The sequence below is a fragment of the Caenorhabditis remanei genome, chromosome I, assembly GCF_010183535.1.
Source record: "Caenorhabditis remanei strain PX506 chromosome I, whole genome shotgun sequence".
Taxonomy (NCBI): Eukaryota; Metazoa; Nematoda; class Chromadorea; order Rhabditida; family Rhabditidae; genus Caenorhabditis; species Caenorhabditis remanei.
Window position 1 is genome coordinate 7,719,817 of NC_071328.1, and position 21,725 is coordinate 7,741,541.

General features: G+C 38.8%; 4 protein-coding genes across 4 annotated transcripts; all 4 read left to right on the top strand.

Moving 5' to 3' along the window:
- Window positions 1-625: 625 nt before the first annotated feature.
- On the top strand, window positions 626-2,428 carry GCK72_001496 (uncharacterized protein; the record flags this gene model as incomplete). Its single annotated transcript, XM_053723000.1, has 5 exons — window positions 626-670; window positions 1,137-1,274; window positions 1,323-1,379; window positions 1,445-1,481; window positions 2,295-2,428. The coding sequence occupies 5 exons, from the start codon at window positions 626-628 to the stop codon at window positions 2,426-2,428; spliced, it is 411 nt and encodes a 136-aa protein (XP_053591645.1).
- A 2,111-nt stretch (window positions 2,429-4,539) lies between these two features.
- GCK72_001497 (uncharacterized protein) lies at window positions 4,540-5,854 on the top strand (the record flags this gene model as incomplete). Its single annotated transcript, XM_053723001.1, has 4 exons — window positions 4,540-4,695; window positions 5,254-5,334; window positions 5,427-5,560; window positions 5,701-5,854. The coding sequence occupies 4 exons, from the start codon at window positions 4,540-4,542 to the stop codon at window positions 5,852-5,854; spliced, it is 525 nt and encodes a 174-aa protein (XP_053591646.1).
- A 181-nt stretch (window positions 5,855-6,035) lies between these two features.
- On the top strand, window positions 6,036-8,776 carry GCK72_001498 (uncharacterized protein; the record flags this gene model as incomplete). The annotated part of the gene is made up of 6 exons (XM_053723002.1): window positions 6,036-6,061; window positions 6,314-6,431; window positions 6,556-6,626; window positions 7,444-7,582; window positions 7,712-7,781; window positions 8,694-8,776. The coding sequence occupies 6 exons, from the start codon at window positions 6,036-6,038 to the stop codon at window positions 8,774-8,776; spliced, it is 507 nt and encodes a 168-aa protein (XP_053591647.1).
- Window positions 8,777-10,743: 1,967 nt separating this feature from the next.
- Window positions 10,744-20,928, top strand: GCK72_001499 (uncharacterized protein; the record flags this gene model as incomplete). Its single annotated transcript, XM_053723003.1, has 15 exons — window positions 10,744-10,832; window positions 14,763-14,944; window positions 15,002-15,214; window positions 15,266-15,333; window positions 15,399-15,524; window positions 15,622-15,718; window positions 16,564-16,931; window positions 16,981-17,215; window positions 17,741-17,904; window positions 18,203-18,312; window positions 18,536-19,006; window positions 19,478-19,627; window positions 19,833-19,902; window positions 20,005-20,115; window positions 20,830-20,928. The coding sequence occupies 15 exons, from the start codon at window positions 10,744-10,746 to the stop codon at window positions 20,926-20,928; spliced, it is 2,553 nt and encodes an 850-aa protein (XP_053591648.1).
- Window positions 20,929-21,725: the final 797 nt, after the last annotated feature.

Below are 21,725 nucleotides of genomic sequence, written 5' to 3' on the forward strand. Positions count from 1 at the left end.
CTATCACATATATGGACATAAAGTCATAGAAACCATGGTATTCCTCACATTCCATTCTAACTCGTTTACATTCATTCTGTACGTATGTCTGCTTATCCGGATGTCCGCAACCAAAACCACAATCTCTTTCCCCCAGCTAATTATGTTTTTCTTTCTTTCTCTATATCAAATACATCAAATTCTCAAAAATCCCGAGTAGAGTCCATTGCCATTCAACAAATCCTTGCTCTTCATTTCTCTTCTTCCTCCTCAATATCCCAACAATCCACCGTTGACTCTTGAATGCTGTAATGTGCTCGTGTTGTGCTCTTCTTCTTCCCATCGGGGTGGGTGGAAGGGATCCCGTCCATTGTCTGCACTCTCCTCTTTTCACATTCTATCTCTCAACACCCCCACTGATGATGCCTGGAAATGAGAAAGGAGTGTCTCCAGGAGATGTATCGATAGAGGCGGAAAGACGAGGCGACAGAGAAGCGGGGGCTCGAAGAAGAAGAAAATGGGCGGAGCCACGGGAACCCGGGCGCATTGGGAAGAAGGCGACAGAGGCCAAGGGAATTCATTCTCCCCTCCAATTTGAATCGTCGTCACTCCGTGTGTTTCAAGAACACAAAACAAACTACCAAAAATGGACGCCATTAAGAAGAAGATGCAAGCCATGAAGATCGAGAAGGTTTACTATTTTTCTACTTTTCCTTTTTGAAAATTCTGATTTCTTTTTTAGTTCCTTTTCTTAAAAACTAGTTTATTAGCTTCGTTCAGGAATAAGTCATCTCGTTTTCTATCAAGAGTTGATGGAAGAATCTCATGAGTTTATACTTATGGTCTCGATTCTGCCACCCTTTTGAATTGTCAGTTTCCCCTAAATTTGAGCTAGACCTAAATGATTTCAATACAAATATGAAACTTCCGATTCTTTGAGAATGGCTCAGAGTCATTAAGAAAAGAACACGGTACTGTATCTACTTTGATGCTCAACTTAAAACAATATACTAATAACTACCGTACTCTACTTCGAAAAATAGATACAGTACCAATTCATAGATCTAGTTGTTTAACATATTCCATAATCCCCATCCCATTTTCCCAACACTTCCAAAACTACCGTAACCCCAAACCCTAATCTTGCATATTTCCAGGACAACGCTCTCGATCGTGCCGATGCCGCTGAAGAGAAGGTCCGTCAGATTACCGAGAAGCTCGAAAGATGCGAGGAGGAGCTCAGAGACACCCAGAAGAAGATGACTCAAACCGGAGACGATTTGGACAAGGCTCAGGTACAGTATGCCTTCAGTACTGTCAAATAAATATATCTGTATTTACAGGAAGATCTCTCTGCTGCCACTTCCAAGCTCGAGGAGAAGGAGAAGACCGTCCAAGAGGTACGTGATAGGGACTGTAGGGACCTTTGGTCGGCTTGTTCATATTCAGGTTTTTTCAAATACAGGTCTATTCTTTCACAAGCACAAAACGATACGATCAAGGTTTGTTTAAAAATCTGGGGCACCTTGGGTGCGAAAAAACCACTGCGTTATTAGTTTCACTGCTACCGTTAGCTGGTTTGTATGGGTTTTTTTCTGATTTTTTTTTTCATTTTAGTGAATCCAAGTACTGACTTACATAGATAGACTACACGACACAAAAGTCAATTAATCCGTTAATTAGTCAGTGTGGGAGGATTGAGGGGGCAGCTAGTTTTCATTCCACACACTCTGTATATCTGTCCTTTTTCTCCCTTCTATATATGTACGACTAGTGACGTTGATGATGATGATCCCGCGGTTTTTCCTCGTTTTCGTTTCGTTTCTGCTTCTTCTTTTTTCTCCCCTTTCTCCTTCTCTCTATTGTTTTCAATCTTCCATATATTGTTTCTCCTCTTTTGTATATATTTTGTATATATAGATGTACATTTTGTGACTGTACATTCAATTGAATGATGATTCAACGTTCACTTTTTTCTCATCAGAACGAAAAAAAAATTACGGTAGAATCGAAGAGGGGATCTTTTGGCTATCAACTGAGTTTCATGGAATTCCGTAATCTGTTCGTCTAGGTCTCTTAGGCGGCACGCCCAAACTTGATCAATGATGGAATGGAATTATGCAACAACTTCCTGTATTCCTATTCTGGAAGATTCTGATTAGCATCGTAATGTGTTCTAGAAAATTAGGAACAGTAGGGATATCGTTCTGATGTTTCAATATGGAAAATAGGCTAAAATCTAGGTTCTAGGTTATTGCTCTCGAATTCCTACAGTAACCAGTAGGGAATTCCAGTTCAAATAGGTTTGTTAACAGATGTTGAAACTCATCGAACATCGACAATCCTCTATCAGGGACTTTTCCGGAAACCCCTTTCGCCAACTGTTCCCTTTTCCAGTTCAGTCATTTTTGCCAACTTCTTCCCACCTAAATCCAATCCTATCCGTTAAGTTTTCTCCTCCTCTCATCCCTCCTCTCCTCACTTTTCCCAATTCCACCGAAAATGAGAAACGGAGCGAAAAAGAAGATAAACTTCGAGTGTATGTGAAGGAAGAGAGTGCCGCGCCATTCGAAATCGTCCTTCTCTTCTATTGTCTATTCTCTCGGTCTCTATCTTCAAAAGAGCCCCTTCTCTCTACCTCCAACTGATTACAACGAGAGAGAAGCTGTTTGCTTTACAACAAACTTCCACACACAATTTTGTCTCTCTCACTCTCTCACTTTTCCCGCCTCTTGTTTCTTCCCGGGAGCTCACTGAGCACCACGCCGGGAGCATAGCCTCTCCCCCGCATTTCTTCGAGGAGAAGCTCTGTGATCTGTTGCTGACTTGCCGCGGCATCGGCGAAGAAACAAAAAAAAATAGAAAAAGTAGAAGAGAGGCAAATGGCATGTCACTTGAAATCAGATGGATAGGATACATAGATCAAAAACAGTTTTCTGAAAATGGGAAATGAGAAATTAGGATGTTTGGCTATTTTAGAAAAATTCAGCTTCTGCAAAGTGATATCGTACCAGGTGTCAAACCTTCTTCTTCTTCTTCTTTGGTCCTGAAGTTCTAATTGAACACCCCTTTTCGAATAGAAATGCCATTGAACTGTCAACAGAAAAAGTCAGGAAAAAGCGTCAGGAAGAAAAGAAGTCGTCACATGCTCACCTACCAATTAGACACCTTTTTCCCGGTACATACCCCAACACAATACAGGAAGACGAGGAGAAGAGAAGGTTGGGCCGGTTTCTCTACCTACAACCACAATTTCAATGGAAATAGGGGCGCCTCACTTCTGTATACAGAAGGCATACATAAGGGAATTGAGAAGAAGAAAAGACCGAGACGGCAGGAACATGTAATTCGGGTAAATACTCGAATGTGTCTATTGTTAATAGTGAACACGTATGTACCGCCCATATTTTCCTTCTTCTTCCGGTCAAAACACTTGAGAGAAAATAGAAAAGAACCTAGATGGCAATCTGAACAGATCATCATCTCCGAGAGAGAAACCGTTGCAAATGTTGCTTCCTAAATTTTCGAAATTTTCGCTTGTCAGTTGCAAGAAGCAATTCATCAAGCCACGTGCCACTCCAGAATTGGGACGTTTCTGTCCGTTTCCATCTCTGGGTCTCTGGATCTCTTAGTGTCCACAATATGCACATTCTTGGACCCTTTTCATTCCTCTTTTTTCTTCTTTTCTTCTTCAAATCAAGAGCTTTTTCCACTTCCTTTAGTAGTAACAAAACGAGAGATGTAGTATTGGATTACTTTCTTTTCGGGAGATATTCCAGATGTGTCTCATGTACATTTTTCGTTACTTTGAGACACTAGAAAACCTTGAGATGTTTAGACAATTTTTTATACTTATAAGTACCTTTTTGATGGTACAGAGAGTAGAAATTTTGGCGAAGTGTATTTCAAGAATTAGGCATTCTGAAATTCTAATTTCCGACTCAGAAACAGTATCTAGCTCTCTTCTTTTAATTCAATTTTCGATACTATGCAATTCCAGTTTCTTTACTCTCCGCCGCCACTTTTTTTAGAAAGTCTAATAATGTTCCAGTGGTAACAGAGTAATGAAAAATTGTTTGCCAATTTACCACCTCCGTGTGTTCATTTCTTCATTTTCTTCTCCTTGTTCCATCCACGCTTTTCCTTTTCGTCCTCCTCCTCAACCCATCTCAAGTACTGTCATCATCACTATCAGTCTAGATGTCTCCATCATCTTACACACTATTTCATTGCTCCGTACAGTCGAAAAACTCTTCAATTCACCTTCTATTTCAGCTCCTCCGCCCGTTTTTTTCTCCCCATCTTTTCTCTGTTTGTCGAGGAGCAAGAGGGGGGTGGCGCCCTCCCAATTTTACCCAGTCAGTATACTTTCATTGCATAAGACACTCAGTTGAGTGAGGACTACTTGACAGAAAACGAAGTGAATCCTTCATTTCTACTTTTTACTACTCTTACCTTTTATCTTTTATCTAGTTGCCATTTTTCTTCGTTTTCTCTGAGATCGTTCATCGTTGTTCATCTGAATCCTTCGTAGTCATCTGAATTCCGTTCGTCTTCAGAATGTCGAAGGTAAACAAGGAGGGAGCTCAGCAGACGTCGCTTCTTGATGTCCTCAAGAAGAAGATGCGTCAGGCCCGTGAGGAGGCGGAGGCCGCCAAGGACGAGGCCGATGAGGTCAAAAGACAGCTCGAAGAGGAGCGCAAGAAGCGTGAAGATGTATGTCAAACTATGGGATTCTATAATTAGCATAATTAATTAAATGAGGATAGACTAGAGCATTTTCAGCCGCCCCCGTTTTGAATCTCCAATCATAAATGAGTCATTCTACAGTGGAAAACTCCACTGACTCATAGAATTTCCTATTCTGATTCAGACTTTTATTAATTGAAAACCAAAGTTTGGATTTCACAGTTTTATGAAAACCTCAAAAATTATAACTTTTGGCTCAGCTGCATCATATAAAGAAATATTTATATTAGGTGACTAATCCGTATTCGAATTCTTTGAAAACTTCTATTAACAATTTACGGATCAGAGGTTTTCTCTTTAATTTTTAAGAAATCGATTTCTACCAATTCACTGCGGGTTCAGTTTTTGAATAATCCGCTAAATATACTGTCATAATTCTAATTCCTAGTGTAACAAGAAGTTGCGCACAAAAATTTTTGCGCGGGGAGCGGCACTAAGTCAATAAAACTCATAAAGTGGCTTCCCCACACTCTGATTTCGTGGAAGTATTTGTTTTCTTAGAATGAAGGGATAAGGATATTGTAGGCTGAAGCTGAGGTCGCTGCCTTGAACCGTCGTATTGTGCTTGTGGAGGAGGACTTGGAAAGAACCGAAGATCGTCTGAAAGTTGCCACATCAAAACTTGAACAAGCCACCAAAGCTGCCGATGAGGCTGACCGGTTCGTTTTTAATCATTTCCGCATTTGTGTCCATTACAGGCTGAAGCTGAGGTTGCCTCTTTGAACCGTCGTATGACTCTTCTTGAAGAGGAGCTCGAAAGAGCCGAGGAGCGTCTGAAGATCGCTACTGAGAAGCTCGAGGAGGCTACCCACAATGTTGACGAGTCCGAGCGGTAGGCAAGATTCGGATTAGCCCGAACACCGAATCTATGCCGCCTGAAAACTGCCAGTGCTCGAAAAGAAAAATCTATGAAAATGTGTTGTGTCGTCAAAATTGTCCATGTGTTTTTCGTCGTATTTCTATATGTTTTAGTGCGCGTAAATCGATGGAAACCCGCTCCCAACAGGACGAGGAACGCGCCAACTTCCTCGAAACTCAAGTCGACGAGGCCAAGGTTATCGCTGAGGATGCTGACCGTAAATACGAAGAGGTCCGGGTTTCTTCGAATGGAATGCGCGTGTTCTGATTGTCTTGTGTCATGTGTCCTGAATGTATTTCCCCCAAATCCGTCTAATAATTTGAAGTTTTTTTTGCTGAGATCTAATACTTTTATAGATCACGAAAAGCGTTGAGCAATCAAATCGAATTAGATGATGACAGATGTGGAGAATTGGAGAGGAAGTTGAGAGAATGTCAATCAATATTGCATGAGACTGAAAACAAAGCAGAAGAGGTACAGGCTTCTTCTTTTTCTTTATGACTAGAGCGCATTTTCAGATTGAATCAAATCTTAAAATACGTTCTATTAACCCCCGAAACTTCTTTAATTCTCTTATTATCTGTTCTCTAATTACTCCAAAATGGCTTAATTTATGTTCAAATGCAATTGTCCGTCCTCTCCTAGAACACTGGAAGTTTACGGTAGCACAGATCCTGTGAAAGGCGATCCTTCACATAAATAGATCCTATGGTAATAATGTTCCAGCGTCCGCAAGGTCATGGAGAACCGCTCCCTTCAGGATGAAGAGCGTGCCAACACTGTTGAGGCCCAACTTAAGGAGGCTCAACTCCTCGCTGAGGAGGCTGACCGCAAATACGATGAGGTTATCTAAGGGTGCCAAATTACAACTAGCATGTTTTATTGATCACTCATTCCCTAAACAATACTAATTGGATGATATTAATTGATGAATTTCCGGGACTCAAATGATTACAGTATGATTCCAGGTCGCCCGTAAACTCGCCATGGTTGAGGCTGATCTTGAGAGAGCTGAGGAGCGTGCTGAGGCCGGAGAGAAGTGAGTTTGAAAATATATTGCAGACTCCCTTCGATTTACTGTAGTCTGCAATCGCGCTCCAATGAACCAAATTAGATATTTTTGAATCTACTGTTGGATCGCGCTTGCTGGCTATACAGTACCCCCACTCCCAGACCCCAAATCCTTTCTTATTTCTTTTACGCTTCTTAACCTCTCTAACAAATCGCTGGTTTCATTTTCACTATAAATTAAATCTCACCCAATAAATCCAGCAAAATCGTGGAGCTTGAAGAGGAGTTGCGAGTCGTCGGAAATAACTTGAAATCTCTCGAACTTTCGGAAGAAAAGGCACTTGAGAAGGAGGATATCTTCGCTGAGCAGATTCGTCAGCTCGATTTCAGACTGAAGGAGGTATCAGATGTCTGAAAGTCAAAAAAACCGTCTACTCTCTTCAATCCTACTCTCCTTATGGACTCCTTTTGATATATTTCTAACTAATTGAAACGCTCTAACACTACGCTTCAAACTTTGTTTTTCCTTATATCTCATATATTTTTGAGTGACTTTTTGATGCTAACATCTTTAGGAAATCTCATTTGGCTGAAATTCAAATGCGCGGGTTAGCAGTGAATCTTCGGGATGCACAAGATCTTTTAGATCAACTCCAACAACAAGATCATGAGAATTCTGTAGTCATGAAATGCGCTCTAGAATCTCGGAGAGAGGTTTTCAATCAATCAATTACCATTTTGTATTCTATAACAATGCTTTGCATGACTCACTTTCAATCTAAATTGGCCCTCGTTTCTCTCTTATTTTCTCTTCCCGTTCAAACCGTCGTTGTCCCAATTTTCAGCAAGATCGTCGAGCTTGAGGAGGAGCTCCGCGTCGTCGGAAACAACTTGAAATCTCTTGAAGTTTCTGAGGAGAAGGCCCTCCAACGTGAGGACTCATACGAGGAGCAGATCCGTACCGTCTCATCCAGACTGAAGGAGGTCATCTATTTGTCTTACTTTATGTAGTGACTGTCTAGTTGTCTTTCGTCTTCTTTCGACTTTTCTATAAGTGATGTCCTTGTGAATCTACTTGGAAATTGAACCAGATGTATACAGTGATATTTTCAGGCTGAGACCCGCGCTGAGTTCGCTGAGCGCTCCGTTCAAAAGCTCCAGAAGGAGGTCGACAGACTCGAAGGTGAGTTCGGGATACTAGTGAATAGCTTAATGGTGATAGTAGTAATCATGGGGTGTAAGATGTCTTTGTGTAATTCAGTTTCATATAAATGTGCGTTGATACGGACGATTGGTTCCGAGCAATTATTAATGTTGTTTTAATTTAGTCCTAAAGTGAATTTGTGTAAAACTGTTGTCTAAAAAGTCTAGTCCATTGTCCAAAAAGTGTGTTTCTATGTGTATCCATCTCAGATGAACTTCTCCTCGAGAAGGAGCGTGTCCGAAACTTGACTGAAGAGATCGAACAAACCGTCCAGGAGATCCAAGGATCATAAATAGTACGGTAGAATGAAAATGCATGGTTGAAAAGAATGTAGAATGTTTCTAGAATGATATGTGTATATGTGGAATGTTATATAGTTTTTAAAATGCACGATTTAATTAACGAGTGATTTCTTTTCTCTCGAATAACAACTGATTTCAGAGGATCGTGACGCGGAAATCCGCAAAGCACGTCAATTGCAAGACGAGCTTGACCATATGGTTCAAGAGCTCAATTCAGTTTGAATGTATTCTATCCCTTCTTCAAAAAACAAAAGTGTGTGTATAAACTCTTGATAAATGTTATCTAACTTCCTGCTGTGAGACTTCCTAAATAAATTTCCATGTAAGTTTTTGAATGTTTCTGTTCTTGTCTCGTTTCACTCCCACTCCTATAGAAACGGGCGGTATCATACTGTGTTCGGTTCTGGAGGAATCGATCATGGTATGGTTATTCCCGCAGATCATCTTCTCACTGAGAGCATCAATCACTATGGTGCCCAGTACTCAAAAGTCATTGGCTCTCTCAGTTTGAATACTGCAACCATCCCCTTTTCCTCCCACTTCTACATCATCTGATTCACTGTTCAAAACTTCAATCACTTGATTTCAGACGAATTGGTGCACGAGAAGGAACGTTACAAGACCATCTCCGAGGAGCTCGACTCCACCTTCCAGGAGCTCTCCGGATATTAATTCCATCTATTCTCTATATTGTCCGTTCCTCCTCTTTCATGCCTACTTGTATTTTTTTGCCCCAATCCCCCCTAAACACCATCAAACAACACCCCCTTCAATATAAGAACAACTCAAACTTTCCCCTTTTTTCTTTTTTTTTCTTCATTTTCTCTATAAAAGCTTCCACGTTTTACTACTCGTCAAACTGCACCAATTCTCCTTCAGAAATGAGAAGCTTCTTCAAAAAAAAACATCATCTATTTCTCTTTTTCTTTTAACTTTTTATGTGCAAATCTGCTTCATTGCAATTTACAAGAGCCGGCAGCCTTTTTTTCTTCTCGGATAATAAATTTTTGATTGGAAATCTCTCGGATCTGGAAACTGAAAAAAAACTGGAACTAAAATGGGGAGACGGAAGAAACAAATATAAAAAAACATATAGACTTCGCCGTACTGATAACAACTTTAGAAATCAAGTCATCAGTTAGCAGAGACAAGAACAAAACTTCTTCTTATGAACACTTCAAATTCAAAAAGTATGTACTTCGTCTCACAGTAACTTCTGGTCTTCCGGAGCAAATTAGAGAAGTTAAGGCTGGGTTAAGTTTTTTATCGAAAATGATGTGATTACGCTTTTTATGATGGTATAAGAACATAAAGATATACATGCATAAATAGTGCACCCATGTAGAACTTGCAAAAATCTCTTCCATTAAAACGATTCAGAGGAGCGTCTCATTCTCTGACCATTCATTCTCGTTCTAGTCACCTATGAACATTGATGGTGTTGTTCTGCCTCCTGCTCCAAAGGAAGAAGCTCACTTGGGCTTGATAAACAGTGAAATAAAGTTGAGATACTCACATTTTAACGGTGAACTTATAATGATAATAAAACATGGATACGGTATACCGACTCTCTGATAAGTCGACGCTCTCAACCTTCTTCTTCTTATCTTTGTGACCCTGCCACGATTCAATGCTGCCCAGGAAGTGATCTTCGAGCAGCAGTGTCTCCTACAATGTGAAAAGCATTGAATTTTCTTAGATTTCTCTTGAAATAAATTCTAAAATGCAATTGAGAAAGCAGGTCGAGAAAGTGAAATTTGTGTTGTGAAAACCGTTTCCGAGTAATTGAACACGTTCCTAAATAACAAGTAAAATAAAATGTACTTTGATAATGAGAACTTCTGAATTTTCTTAAACAAGAAGGCAATAAGAACACATTTGCAAAACAAACAAAACGTCACACACTCACTCCCTCATTCCAACACAATCATTAGAAAATGACAGTTTCTTCTCTTTTCTCGCCTCCCCTTCTTCTCATTTTCTCCTTATCCTTGTTTCTTTCAAATCGGCCCTCCCGGGACTGATTTCGTGTGTGAATGATCCGGTATATTTGTCTCCATTTCTTTTTCTCTACATGTTTTGTGAATCTCTAATTTTATTATGTGTCGTTATGTGGGTGCGCATTAATTTGGAAATTCTAACTGGGATTTCGGATTCTGAATCAGAATCACCACTTTCGAAAATCTTACTTTCTTCATCCCTACCCACTCTGATTCAGGTTCGAAAAACTGTCAATTATCACTTTTCATTTCTTCTTTGTGCTGTCACAAACTATGTTTCCTGATTTTGCAACCCTCGTAACCCATCTTTGACTCTTGAATCACATTTTCTTTCTCTTCACCTCGTTTCCTCTCTCTTCCTCGATTCTTCTTTACCGCTGAAAATCAATGACATGATACAAGACAACCTCCCTTTTACCCTCTCGTTTACATATTCCCTCAATGCCTTATCACTGAAATAAAGAGCCATGTAAATGTCATACAATTGATTGGCGTGCCCTGCTTATACACTGTCTCTCGTTTATTTTCTCACTTTTTATTTTTGGTTTTTTGGTGCCCACTCGTCTATTAAATTGTTTATGGACTATTTTTTATTGATGAATAAAATGACCGGAAATTGTTTTATTTTTCAGTTCAAGAATGAACGAAGAAGAGAAACCGCCCTTACCATCCAGCCCTCCGCCGGAACCGTATGAACCCCCAAGAGGTGTTTCATTTGCATTGAGCACGTAAGTTTTTGATAACTTTTCCTTTTTTATTCCTTTTCCAATTATTCAAAAGAATAGCAATGTTCCTTGATGTCAGTACGTTGCCTTGTTGGCGATGAGTCTTACGGTAGTTACAGTAATTTGTGGATTTGTCTCTTGAACCCAACTTTTTCTTTTTTCCACGTGTCGTTATTTGTGTGACAAAGTGTCCGATTACGAGTGATTGCGCGGAGAAATCTCGGCACAGGAACCGCTTTCCGTCCGTCAAATCAAAAGTTCGCACGCTCAAATTTCCGTTCGTTTTGAATCAATCCGGTCGCCTTTTTCTCTGCTCATTGGCACGAAAGAACTGTCAACTCTCTAGTGAGAACCTGAACAAAAAACGGTCAGGTCGGTCGTCTGCTTACCGGGAAGCTCACGGGACTCTGAGCACAGAGACGGGCGGTACTGCACCACAACTGCAAACATGCTAATCGTCAAACAAATATGCAATACTTTCTGCTGGTGTTGTAGTAACCAGAGCATCTTCTTCGTGTTGTTCAGCTTTGAATTCCACGTGGACATGAATTCATCAAAAAGGTTGTTGTTAAGTTATCAGAACATTAGATATTTGACAGTGATTTGGAACAATATTCTGAAGTAATTATCTTTAATTGCCTGAAAACAATAAGTGAAACAAGTTCTCATTCTGAATGCCACGTCATCTTCATAATCATCAGAATCATATGGTGATTCTACTTCGTTTTCTTCTTTCTCCTAATTCTCCCATCTACTTTCATTTTATCTTTTTCCTGCATGTGTCAGTCATCCCTCCACCAGTTTTTCTAGTCGTTTTTTCTGTATTTCTCTAATTGTAAATTTCTTCTTCTTCTTTTCGGTTTCTCCTGTTAAAGTGAGGTGATTAACGGTAATCTGGAATCTTCCTTCGTTGTTCATTTATGCGAAAGTTCTACGATACTTTGGTCGCAATTCTGATGAGAACAGAAACGTTTTTGACGTTTTCCCGACAAATTTTACTGAACTTTTTGTATTCGGAAGTCTTTAATCTTCAACTTCTGATTTTTAGGTTTTCTGTATTTTATGAAGAGATATTACAGTAAGAAAATTCTCAAGAAATACTCGATTCCGAAATCCCTGAAGCTTCATCATCTAGTTTTTTAGTCGTTAACGCCCTTGTTTCACTACAGACAACTGTTTGACTACCTTCAAAACTATCCACACCTTCTCCAATTACCTCCTGTTAGTCTGTAGAAAGAGAAAGAGAGGTACGTGTTGAGCTGTACTGGTACTAAGGTCACCATTTTCCTCCTTTTCTTCAGTCTTTTGTGTGTTCAATCTCCCAGAGAGACCTCCTTGTCCATCATCCTGCGACTCATGTCCTTTAATACTATTTCATTCCCTTCCTACACAAACCACCCATCCAATACAACTCGTTCCTCCTTATCTCTGTTTCCTTGTTCTTTTTTCTCTGTATATACTCCCTTTTTACACTTTTCTTGTTTTTCAACAGTTTGGAAAATGCTTCTTTTTTAAATTCTTAACCTTTTTGGAACTAACATTGTCTAAATGTTGCCAATTTCGTATTACCTTTTCGCATTTTCACCTGGCTGTCTTTTTTTGAATTCCGAAATTGGCGGGCGGTAGAATGTAAAATGTCTAAATGACACAAAACGGTGACAGAAGAGGACGGATGGTCAGCGAGCGCATAAAACGAAAAACGTATTGAAAATTCTTCAGAAGAATAAGATAGAGATGACACTTTATCCGAAATTCCTATGCGTTTAGTTGTTCTTCAAAAGGCTAATCTTTCAAGTTTATTGAACTGCAATGCACTGTATTCTTCCTGATATTTATTTTTCAAATCAAACTGATTTCAAAAGTTGTTTTTTTTTTGTATTTATTCTTTGCGGCTTTGCTAAAAGTGAAAATGATTACAGTTACAGTAAGAACTTTTGGTTCGTGCCGAGACCGATCTAGTTAAGCAAGCTAGCTACCTTTGAGTTTTGTGTTGATTTACGGTAATTCTGAAATAGTCATTCGTCATTTTTCGAAAAAGCTGTTTTTTTAAAGGATTTCAAGATGTTTAAAACTAAAACATTGCGCAAAAAATTTCTGTAAGCCGATTTCAGTCATTCATGATTCATCGATACACTCAGTCCAATATTCAGACCATCTGTTAAAATCAAAAACAGTGTCTAAACCTCAAAGACTGGTTAAGTACTAGAAAAAAATGTCGATATTCTGTAAATATTTCAGATTTCATCGTTTTTTGGGTCAATTCATTTGCCAACCTACTTTTAAACCGTCCTTCCCAATCAATAGAATTATTTGCCATTTTGAAATCAGTGTTTCTTTAACCCTATCTAAATGTTCACAATCACCCACCTTCTTTTTATATTTACTGTTCGGCTCTTTTTGAGTAGAAATGCCGAAAAAGGAGAGATAAGTAGGTGAAGACGGTGTCCTGACTGACTAGTGATGACTAATTTGATTTGATTTGGTAAACGAGTGAAAGTTTTATTTGTGGAAAGAAAGAGAGAGAGATAAAGACGTTGTCAAGGACGAGACGGTATAGACAGTAGTTGAACAGTGAATCCAAACATGTATATAGTTATCAACGAATTCTTGCAATTCAATACAGGCCAGTCCGGATTTGATCGTCGCTGTCATATCTAGATTGATTTTATATGTTTACTTCTTAACATGGTTATTTCTTTCTGGAGCACTTTCAGCTGTAATCGTTAGCTCACTTTTTCCGCACTTTAACATTTTCTTTTGCAAGTCGATTTTACCCCAATTTCCTATTTGAACTCATAAATAAAAACGGCACCCTCCTTCTTCCTCCTTCCGAGATCATAATCACCATCCATCGTTCGTTCGAACCCTCAAAGAAAAGATCCGTGAGTGCTACTAATAATTCTTCTCTCTACTTTTACTGCTCCCTCTTCTGATCATCTGCCGCAGCTGCTCCTCATTTTTTGTGCTCCTTCTTCCCGTCCCCATCGGCTCGTAAACCCCCATTTACCTCTTGTTCGTCACTTTCTTTAGCTCTTTTCCCTTTTGTCTGTCTATCGAGTGGTTTCGAAGAAGACATGTATCTAGTTTCAGTTTTAAAGTAAAAGTTCTAAAGTGTCAATGGCTGACCCTCAACCGTTAATTGGTTAGGTAGTAATAGGTTTCGACTTTTCCCCATCAATTTTCTGTTTTCACTACTTTAAATTGTTTTGTACAGATTTTATTTTTGACTTCAGACTTAAAAGTCTGAAGAGTTTCAGAATGTTCTCGATAAGCCGATTGTGCTTTTCAATATGAAGAAATGCATTCTTCTTTAAACGTTTAAGTAAAAGATATTTTTTTGTGAAACACATCCTCAGAAACCTTAAAAATCAAAACTTGGTGACAGTAAGTTTTCTTCGCATACGAAAGTGGGCGGCGTCCGATTGCAACGACGCCGCGCATTCTTTTGCAAATTAAAACTAACAACCGCCAACCAAAACTTTTTGAAATTAGGTTTTTCAATGTTGAAAGATGCAGAAAATTCACAGATTTCGGGATAATTTTATAAACTTTTTCTCTACAAACTAGCAATAAACTAGATGTTTTCGGCGTGGTTTCTGAAATATAAGGTATCAAAAATCACTGAATTTCGATGCTGGTGTGTTTATGATGTTTCTTGTGGGAATTTGAAACCCGGATTTCTCAGCTGATTTTCCAATTTCCGCTTGAAAGATTGAAAATTGAATCATCATCATCGCCATCGTTCCTTCTTTCTTTCTCTTAATGTGTTCTTCTTTTTCCATCCCGTGGTCTCTTCTTTTCCCCGAAAATCGTCTCGTCAGATGAGATGAATGACCCAAAGCTGCTGCCTGTTGTTTCTGTTTTCTTTTCTTGTTTCTGTCATAATTATTGATTATTTCATTCCATTATTCTCAATTACCGTTTCTATTTCAGTGAATCACCCCTATACGATTACAACTTGGTGACGTCGTATTCATCGTCGACATCATCGCCATCGGCTTTGTACGTCACCAACGAATATCAACGATATTCGCCAAGCTCTCCGGGTATTCCACTCATTCCGGAGGAACAAAAACCAACAACATTCTCTTTTATTGAATCTCTTTTTCTACCAGGTACAGTTCCCGACAGTTTTCCAAACTGAAACTGATTGTAACTATAATTATTTTCAGTGTCATCCTCGAATAGTTCATGGCAATATCCACCATCGACTACACCAACTCCACCAATGATTATTGAGGAGGGAATTGTCAAAAACGGGTCGACTCATCCAGTCTCACCGAGAAGTATTGCAAATTCATTGGATTCGTTATCAGAATGTGCTCAACATCATCAGTCGGATGTACAAAATGCAAACACAAACGGTGATCGTAGCCGCAGCTTGGGTTAGTATTCGAAACTTCTTTTTTTTTTCGTTTTTAGACTTTATTTTTAAGGTGATCTTCTATCAGCCACCACTCAAGATGGAAACGATTCAATGCGTAATGGAAGCTATGACACTTTGGTAAATAACCAATTCCTTTCGTTTCTCAAATTGAAATTTTCCAATTACCACTATTCATTCTTCAGGTTTCGAAAGGAGGAAACGGTCTAGCAGACAGTGGAATTGGTGCCGGACTGCTAATGATGAGAGATGAAATGGATATAATGGATGACAACAATACATCTCCTTCATCTCCTGATCGAATTCCAACGGTTTGTGATTGTTTTCTTTTGTATTCAAATTATAAAATCTGAGAAAAAACTTTTCTATACTGTGGTTTCTCTCTTTTTATAGACGTGCATATTTCAGGATATTTCATCACCCGACTCGTTCTCCTATCCAGCTGTCTCATTCGCATCGTACGATCCCGTCGGTGCTGGAAACATTGCTCTGTCGTATTCGAATGGTTAGTTTATTAGAAAATGGTGCTGACCAGTGATAAAAATACATATATAGCGATTCATTACCTTATTTATGTGCACATAAAATTTCAACTCGGTCGTCGTTTAACCCGGTCTCCCATTTATTTCTAAAACATACATCGCGCGACACTCATTCTTTAAGCCACGCCTTCTTTTATCGCAGATTTCGAAATCCTTTCTTGTCGTTTCTTTAGAATGCTCATCTGAAAAGCTCAATGTGATATGAGTACATTTCTATTTTATTCCATTTCGAAGTAATACTATTAAAGTAATTCTTCAAAGATCACTAACATAGTTCAGTGAACACGATGATTTATAGACTGTCTTTCTTATAATGTCTCTATCTCTCTATCGTCTTCTTTCTCTAAATGTTCTGTGTGCATTGATGAAAAAACGACACCTATTTGCATGTATATACATTCAAACACACATTTATTCTTTTCGTTTCCGTCGTCTTCTTTCTTCGCTTGCGCGGTCCCTTAAGATGCCACGTCATCCTTTCTGTTTTTTTATAGAGAAGAATATTTCAGCTGAAACAGACAATGTTTTGTTATATAACAGAGACGGTTATATGCCCGGGTATAGGCATAGGGGGCAGGAAAATATGAAAGAAAAAAGTAGAGGAATACAAGAAAAAATAAAAACACAAATGGTGATGAATCATAGTTCGTTTCGTTTTTTATCGAGAACATCTATGATTATTTTTTCGTTTTGACAGTTTCTGTCTTAAATTCCTTTTTTAAAGAATAATAATTATTAAAACTTAAGAAAAATACTTGAAAATAAATAATTATTCTTTTTTGGAAAAAATTCAATTTTTTAACTTCAGAAAACACGAATCCATTAGATTCGTCAAGCCGGGGACATTCGTCAGACGATCGGAAACATTCGGAACTTCCAGCAATTAGTGAAGAATCAGAACACGAACAATCCATTCACATTCCGTACAATTATCAATTGAATCATCAAAATCCACACGCTTCGTCAGTTGGACCCCTTCCATCTGCAATTGATCGCCATCGTGAAGTTGTGGAACACACTTACCCGATGTTTCATTGTAAAAGTGCACCATCAACAAACTCTTTTATCAATAATAATATTGAGCATCGAAGAGTTGTTAGTGATGATGTTACTGAAATTACACGACTCAAACGAAGTGAAGAAATGGAAAATATGGATAAGATTGGACGTAATTCGGTGAGTTCTATTAGTCAAAATGATCATTATGAATGAAATTCATTTATAGTTTGAAAAACGTTCTGCTTCGTCTCAAAATTTGAAGAAAGGGCGGTGCAAAAGCGCGATGGTAGTATTCCAAGGAGAACTCGACGAACAAGAGGATTCAGAAGATGAAGACAATGATGTTGATGGATACTCGAAAGATAATGAAATGTTGATTTTGGATAAAGGAGGAGCTGATGAAAGATACAGATATGCTGGTGCATCGAAGGCCAATCAATCATTGCGCCATTATGATAATCGTGAGTATTAATGAATTTATATCTCAAGACTAAAAAACTGTTTCGAAACTTCATCTACGATACAACCTCAGCTTCTCCCGCTTTCACATTTCTCCTTATTATTCGCCTTTTTGATTGTTTGTTTGTATGTCTGTATACCATATGTATGTATCTCTCCTTCCTCTTTATGCAACATGCCTACGCTCCGCTCTCCCATTCCGCAGCTTAGATCATGTTGTTGTGCCTTGTCTGCTTTCTGTACAAACCAGGAGACACCATCGGCACTACCGAATACATACATTTTTCTTTCTTCAGAGACCGTATAGATTTCTTCTCCGTCGTTCTTATTGATACTAGACATTACCACACCTCCGGTATGGGAACACTGACGCAGAAAGAAAAACATACGAATATGAGTGTATGATCATTCCTTTTTGTTCTTTCCTAGACGTTCCCCGTATTAGAAAATGAACCATGATTTTACTCTGTATACATCAAAGTTATCGTCTACTTTTGAAAACCCAAATAAAACTAGTCCAAATTCAGACGCAAACTTGCCATCAATCTCATCATCCGAGCCGCCCCCAGTCCGAATACATCGAAAAGTGTCTGCAGCATCCGCTGCTTCATCATCTCGTTCATCCCCCTACAAGGCCAGTGATCAATCGTGGAAGGATAAAATGCCACCGTTTGGAATGGTGGGGCACACGGTGAGTTACGGATCTGTGGGGACCAATTATTGAATTTTCTGACATTACTTTTAAAAGCCATAATGGTTAATAGAACCGAATACCAGAGTAATATGGAAGGGCGATAAGACATCAGAAGTACCGAAATGAAACCCGACAAACCTCTTTTAAGAGTTCTCTATTCTTCTAAAGGTCATGATCATGAACCCGAATGTGAGTTGGCAGGTGTTGTAATGTGAATAGTGGTCTCTCTTTTTATGTTTTTTTCCTCCAAAACTGCACCAGCTGTTCATTTAATGAAGTGCAAACATGTTTGTAGATGTATTCTCCACAATCACTTCCAACGAGAGACGCTGTCCCAAGGTCACCATTCGACGGATCTGGAACAATAAGTGGAGCATCTGGAGTCATATCCGGAGGGTCTCAAAGGTATGTTCGAAAAAAGTTAGAGACATCTAGTGATCCGAATTGAAAACAAGAGTCTAAGATGAGATTTTTGTGATGCAAGTGGAATGTTTCCTTTTTTGTGTAATGTTATGTTTTTTCGGTGATGGTATACTAAATTTTTAGTTTAACAATATAATGTAGAGCACTTCTATTTTTCTTTTCCTTTCCTGTCCCCTTTGTTTTTCCCAGTTGTGTCCGTTTTCAGACTGATTTCGGTCGAATTGCCAACCGGAGGAGAAACTGAAACGGATGGAACAACAACTAGTCCAGATAGCACTTCTCCACTATATACTACACCAATTCGTCCACGTCTTCTACAATATCACAATCTTCCATCACCACCGGCACTTCTAGCCACCTCTGAAGTCACTGAAGACATCATGCCACTTTCTGAGATTTGTAATAATAATCGGTTTTCGATTTCTTCTTCGATCAATACTGATCACTCGTCACCGGCTTCAAAAAGTCAGACAAGTAATCCGAACAACTCTTTTGTTCGAAGAAGTCTTCGAAAGATTATGAAACGTGGATCTGTGTCAACAACGACACTTGGAACAGAAGATGGCGGATTACGTACTGGGTCGTTGAAACGGAGAGCCTCTAATGCGTCCTCATCATTTTTCGCATCCGCACAAGCACATCTTAGACCAAGACCGAAGAGTTTAAAGAAGCAAAGGTACTTTTACGAAGACTTCGAGAAAAACACAAATTTTGATGCAAAAAAACGCACAGAAACAGTTTTGTATGAGTATATGTATATATGTATGTGTATGTGTCCATGTTCTGTGTCATTTTCTGCATACTGTTTCAACCCCAAATTATTTGAAAATCAAACATGTTGAATATCAGTTGCTAACGACAGCTATGTTAGATCATAGATAGCAGAGGTAACATAATAACAAGAACGAAAATAATTTTCTGAAAGTTTTGTATTTACGAAAAATGTATCCAGGGGAACCACACAGACATCTAGATGGTTGTGTGTTGCTATGTGATTCAATAACTCAGTTTTCATGTATGTTAGTCACAGCGCCGTAAGGAATGTGTGTGAATTTTTCGAAAATAGTTTTTAAGACAAATTGGTTATAATAAGCTTAACCGAGACTTCTGTTTCTCGAATTTTTTGCGAATATCTATTAAACTACAGTAGTTGGATGTGCACGTCTATATTGCATACGGTACCTTCTTCTGGGGACGATGAAGAAGGTGATGACGCATACTTTCCATCGGCCAACGCCACCACCACAGCTTCCTTCTTGTCCTCGTCATCATCACTGTCTTTTCTGTCGTTGTCATCGTGAGTAACATCTCGTTCCTGTAGCCCGGTTGCTCTGGCGGGTATGCTTATATGCTTAAAAAGGCGTGTGCAGTGTTTCTATCAGTTTTTGTTTGCATTTAATTGTGTGGTCCCTTAACTCTAAAAGTTGACTAAACGTTGGTACTGGAATGTGTTGATTCATGTTTTTATAATTTTTTATTCTAGTAATGTGTCCTTTTTACAGAATCGGAAAGAACAAAAAAGAAAAATCGGGATCAGATACATTCACGTTTGGAAATTTGTTCCGGAAGAAGGTAAGTTGCACGACTCGAAACAACTAGAATTAGTTGTCCAACTTCATGAGGAAAATTACCTTTCTCGTTTTTTTAACAATTTTCCAAAATTAAATTTTTCAGCCCACCGCCAGTCGTCCAAATCTAGCAGATATCATATCGGATTTAGATCAAAGGTCAACGACAAGTCGACAAATGAGTGGTGGCGGATCTCTTTCAGTGGGAGCAACAAACGTTAGTAATACTCAAATGTCACTCTGATTACATATACTTTCTGATTTAAAAGTTTTTCAACTTCTATTCTTTCGTTTTCCTCTTCTTTACTGATAATTCTAGGTTACTCAATATCACCATTTCGCCGTCTTCTTCTTCGTTTTACTGAATCGCGCGCTAAATTTTTTGGGAGAGGAAGCTGAAAGCTTAGATATAGACAGAGAGAAAAAAACTTTCTATCGTCTTCTCTATCTTTTAGATACAATTTTTTGTATTTCTCTTTATCTATCATTGATCTGAAAAATGACGGACGCAAAGAAGTGATTTTTAATTGAAAAATCGAAAAAAATTGTCTCGTGGTTTTTTGGAGGTGAGAAAAAACCATGAGAAACAGTTCACAAGCTTGTTCTTGTTCATCATGAAGTCTAGAGTATTCGAATTTCGGGTATATATTTTGATGTTTATTGTTTACTAGATTACGAACGTGTTTACCATGCGCAGCTAGGGATCGGAATTCTTTCCAGAAGTAGTTCTCGCAATTTCATCTAAATTCTTTCCAGTTCAAATAGCTCTATATTTTTAAATGATTGCTTGAAAAACTTTATATTATTTTTGTCTCATTTCCAGAGACAGCGTCTGCCAATGCTCTAGCCATTCATACGATTTTTAGTGTTTATGTGTCAGAAGAGAAATCTTTAAGATACAATTTGTCTATCTATCGTTTTTTTTTTCCAGAGACGCAGTACCTCTGCTACAATTCTTCCGATGAGTGGTGGACCCAACGACCCGACAACTCCATTCGATTCTGCCTCACTTGACGGTAGGCTGAAATAAAATTTGTCTGGGAATTCGGGAAAAGTGTATTTCTAAAACGGATTCTACCAATCTGATACTGAATCATTCCTATGACGTCGCGTGCTTTTCTATTATTCTTTGTTTTGCTTTTCCTCCGTCGATAATTTTTATCGAATCATTCACAACCTCAGCTGGTTCTACTGCGGAGCTTTATATTATTGGTGAACTTCAAGCTACATTCAAAACAGTTTCTTTGGAAGAGCCCCCCTGATAAGCATAATGAGTTCATTGCTATCAACGGCAGCTCTCGCTCGGCGTACAGGTCGAAAGTTCTCGGACGTCGGATCGTCTATTACTACTAATCTTACCGAAATGAAAGCTAGTGGTAGCAACGGTAGTTTCCGTGCTGGCCAAGCTTGCCAAAGCATATTCTCTACTCATCTTACAATTTGTACAACAAGGGATCGGAGAGCTAGTAAGTTTCTTTCTGGTCTGATTAATTTTGCATGGGTACCCTTTTTCTACGAACTGCGAACTGCGAACTGCTACGAACTGCGAACTGCTACGAACTGCGAACTGGAGGTTTTGAATTTCTACAATTGCTCATGGCGAAGTTTATGCGGAAGCCAACCAGACACTGATACCATTGGTTCATTCTTTTTGATTTTTCAAACTCCGCCCACCAGTCATGTGAGAGTTTGGCTCAAAAATAGAAGTTGAAACGTATAATTTCTTTTCTTCAAAAACGCCCAAAATGTGAGGTTTAATTGAAGGTCTCTTTCAGTTTCTCATCAATGATCACTAACTCAGAAAGAGAAATGTCATTTCCTCTCTAA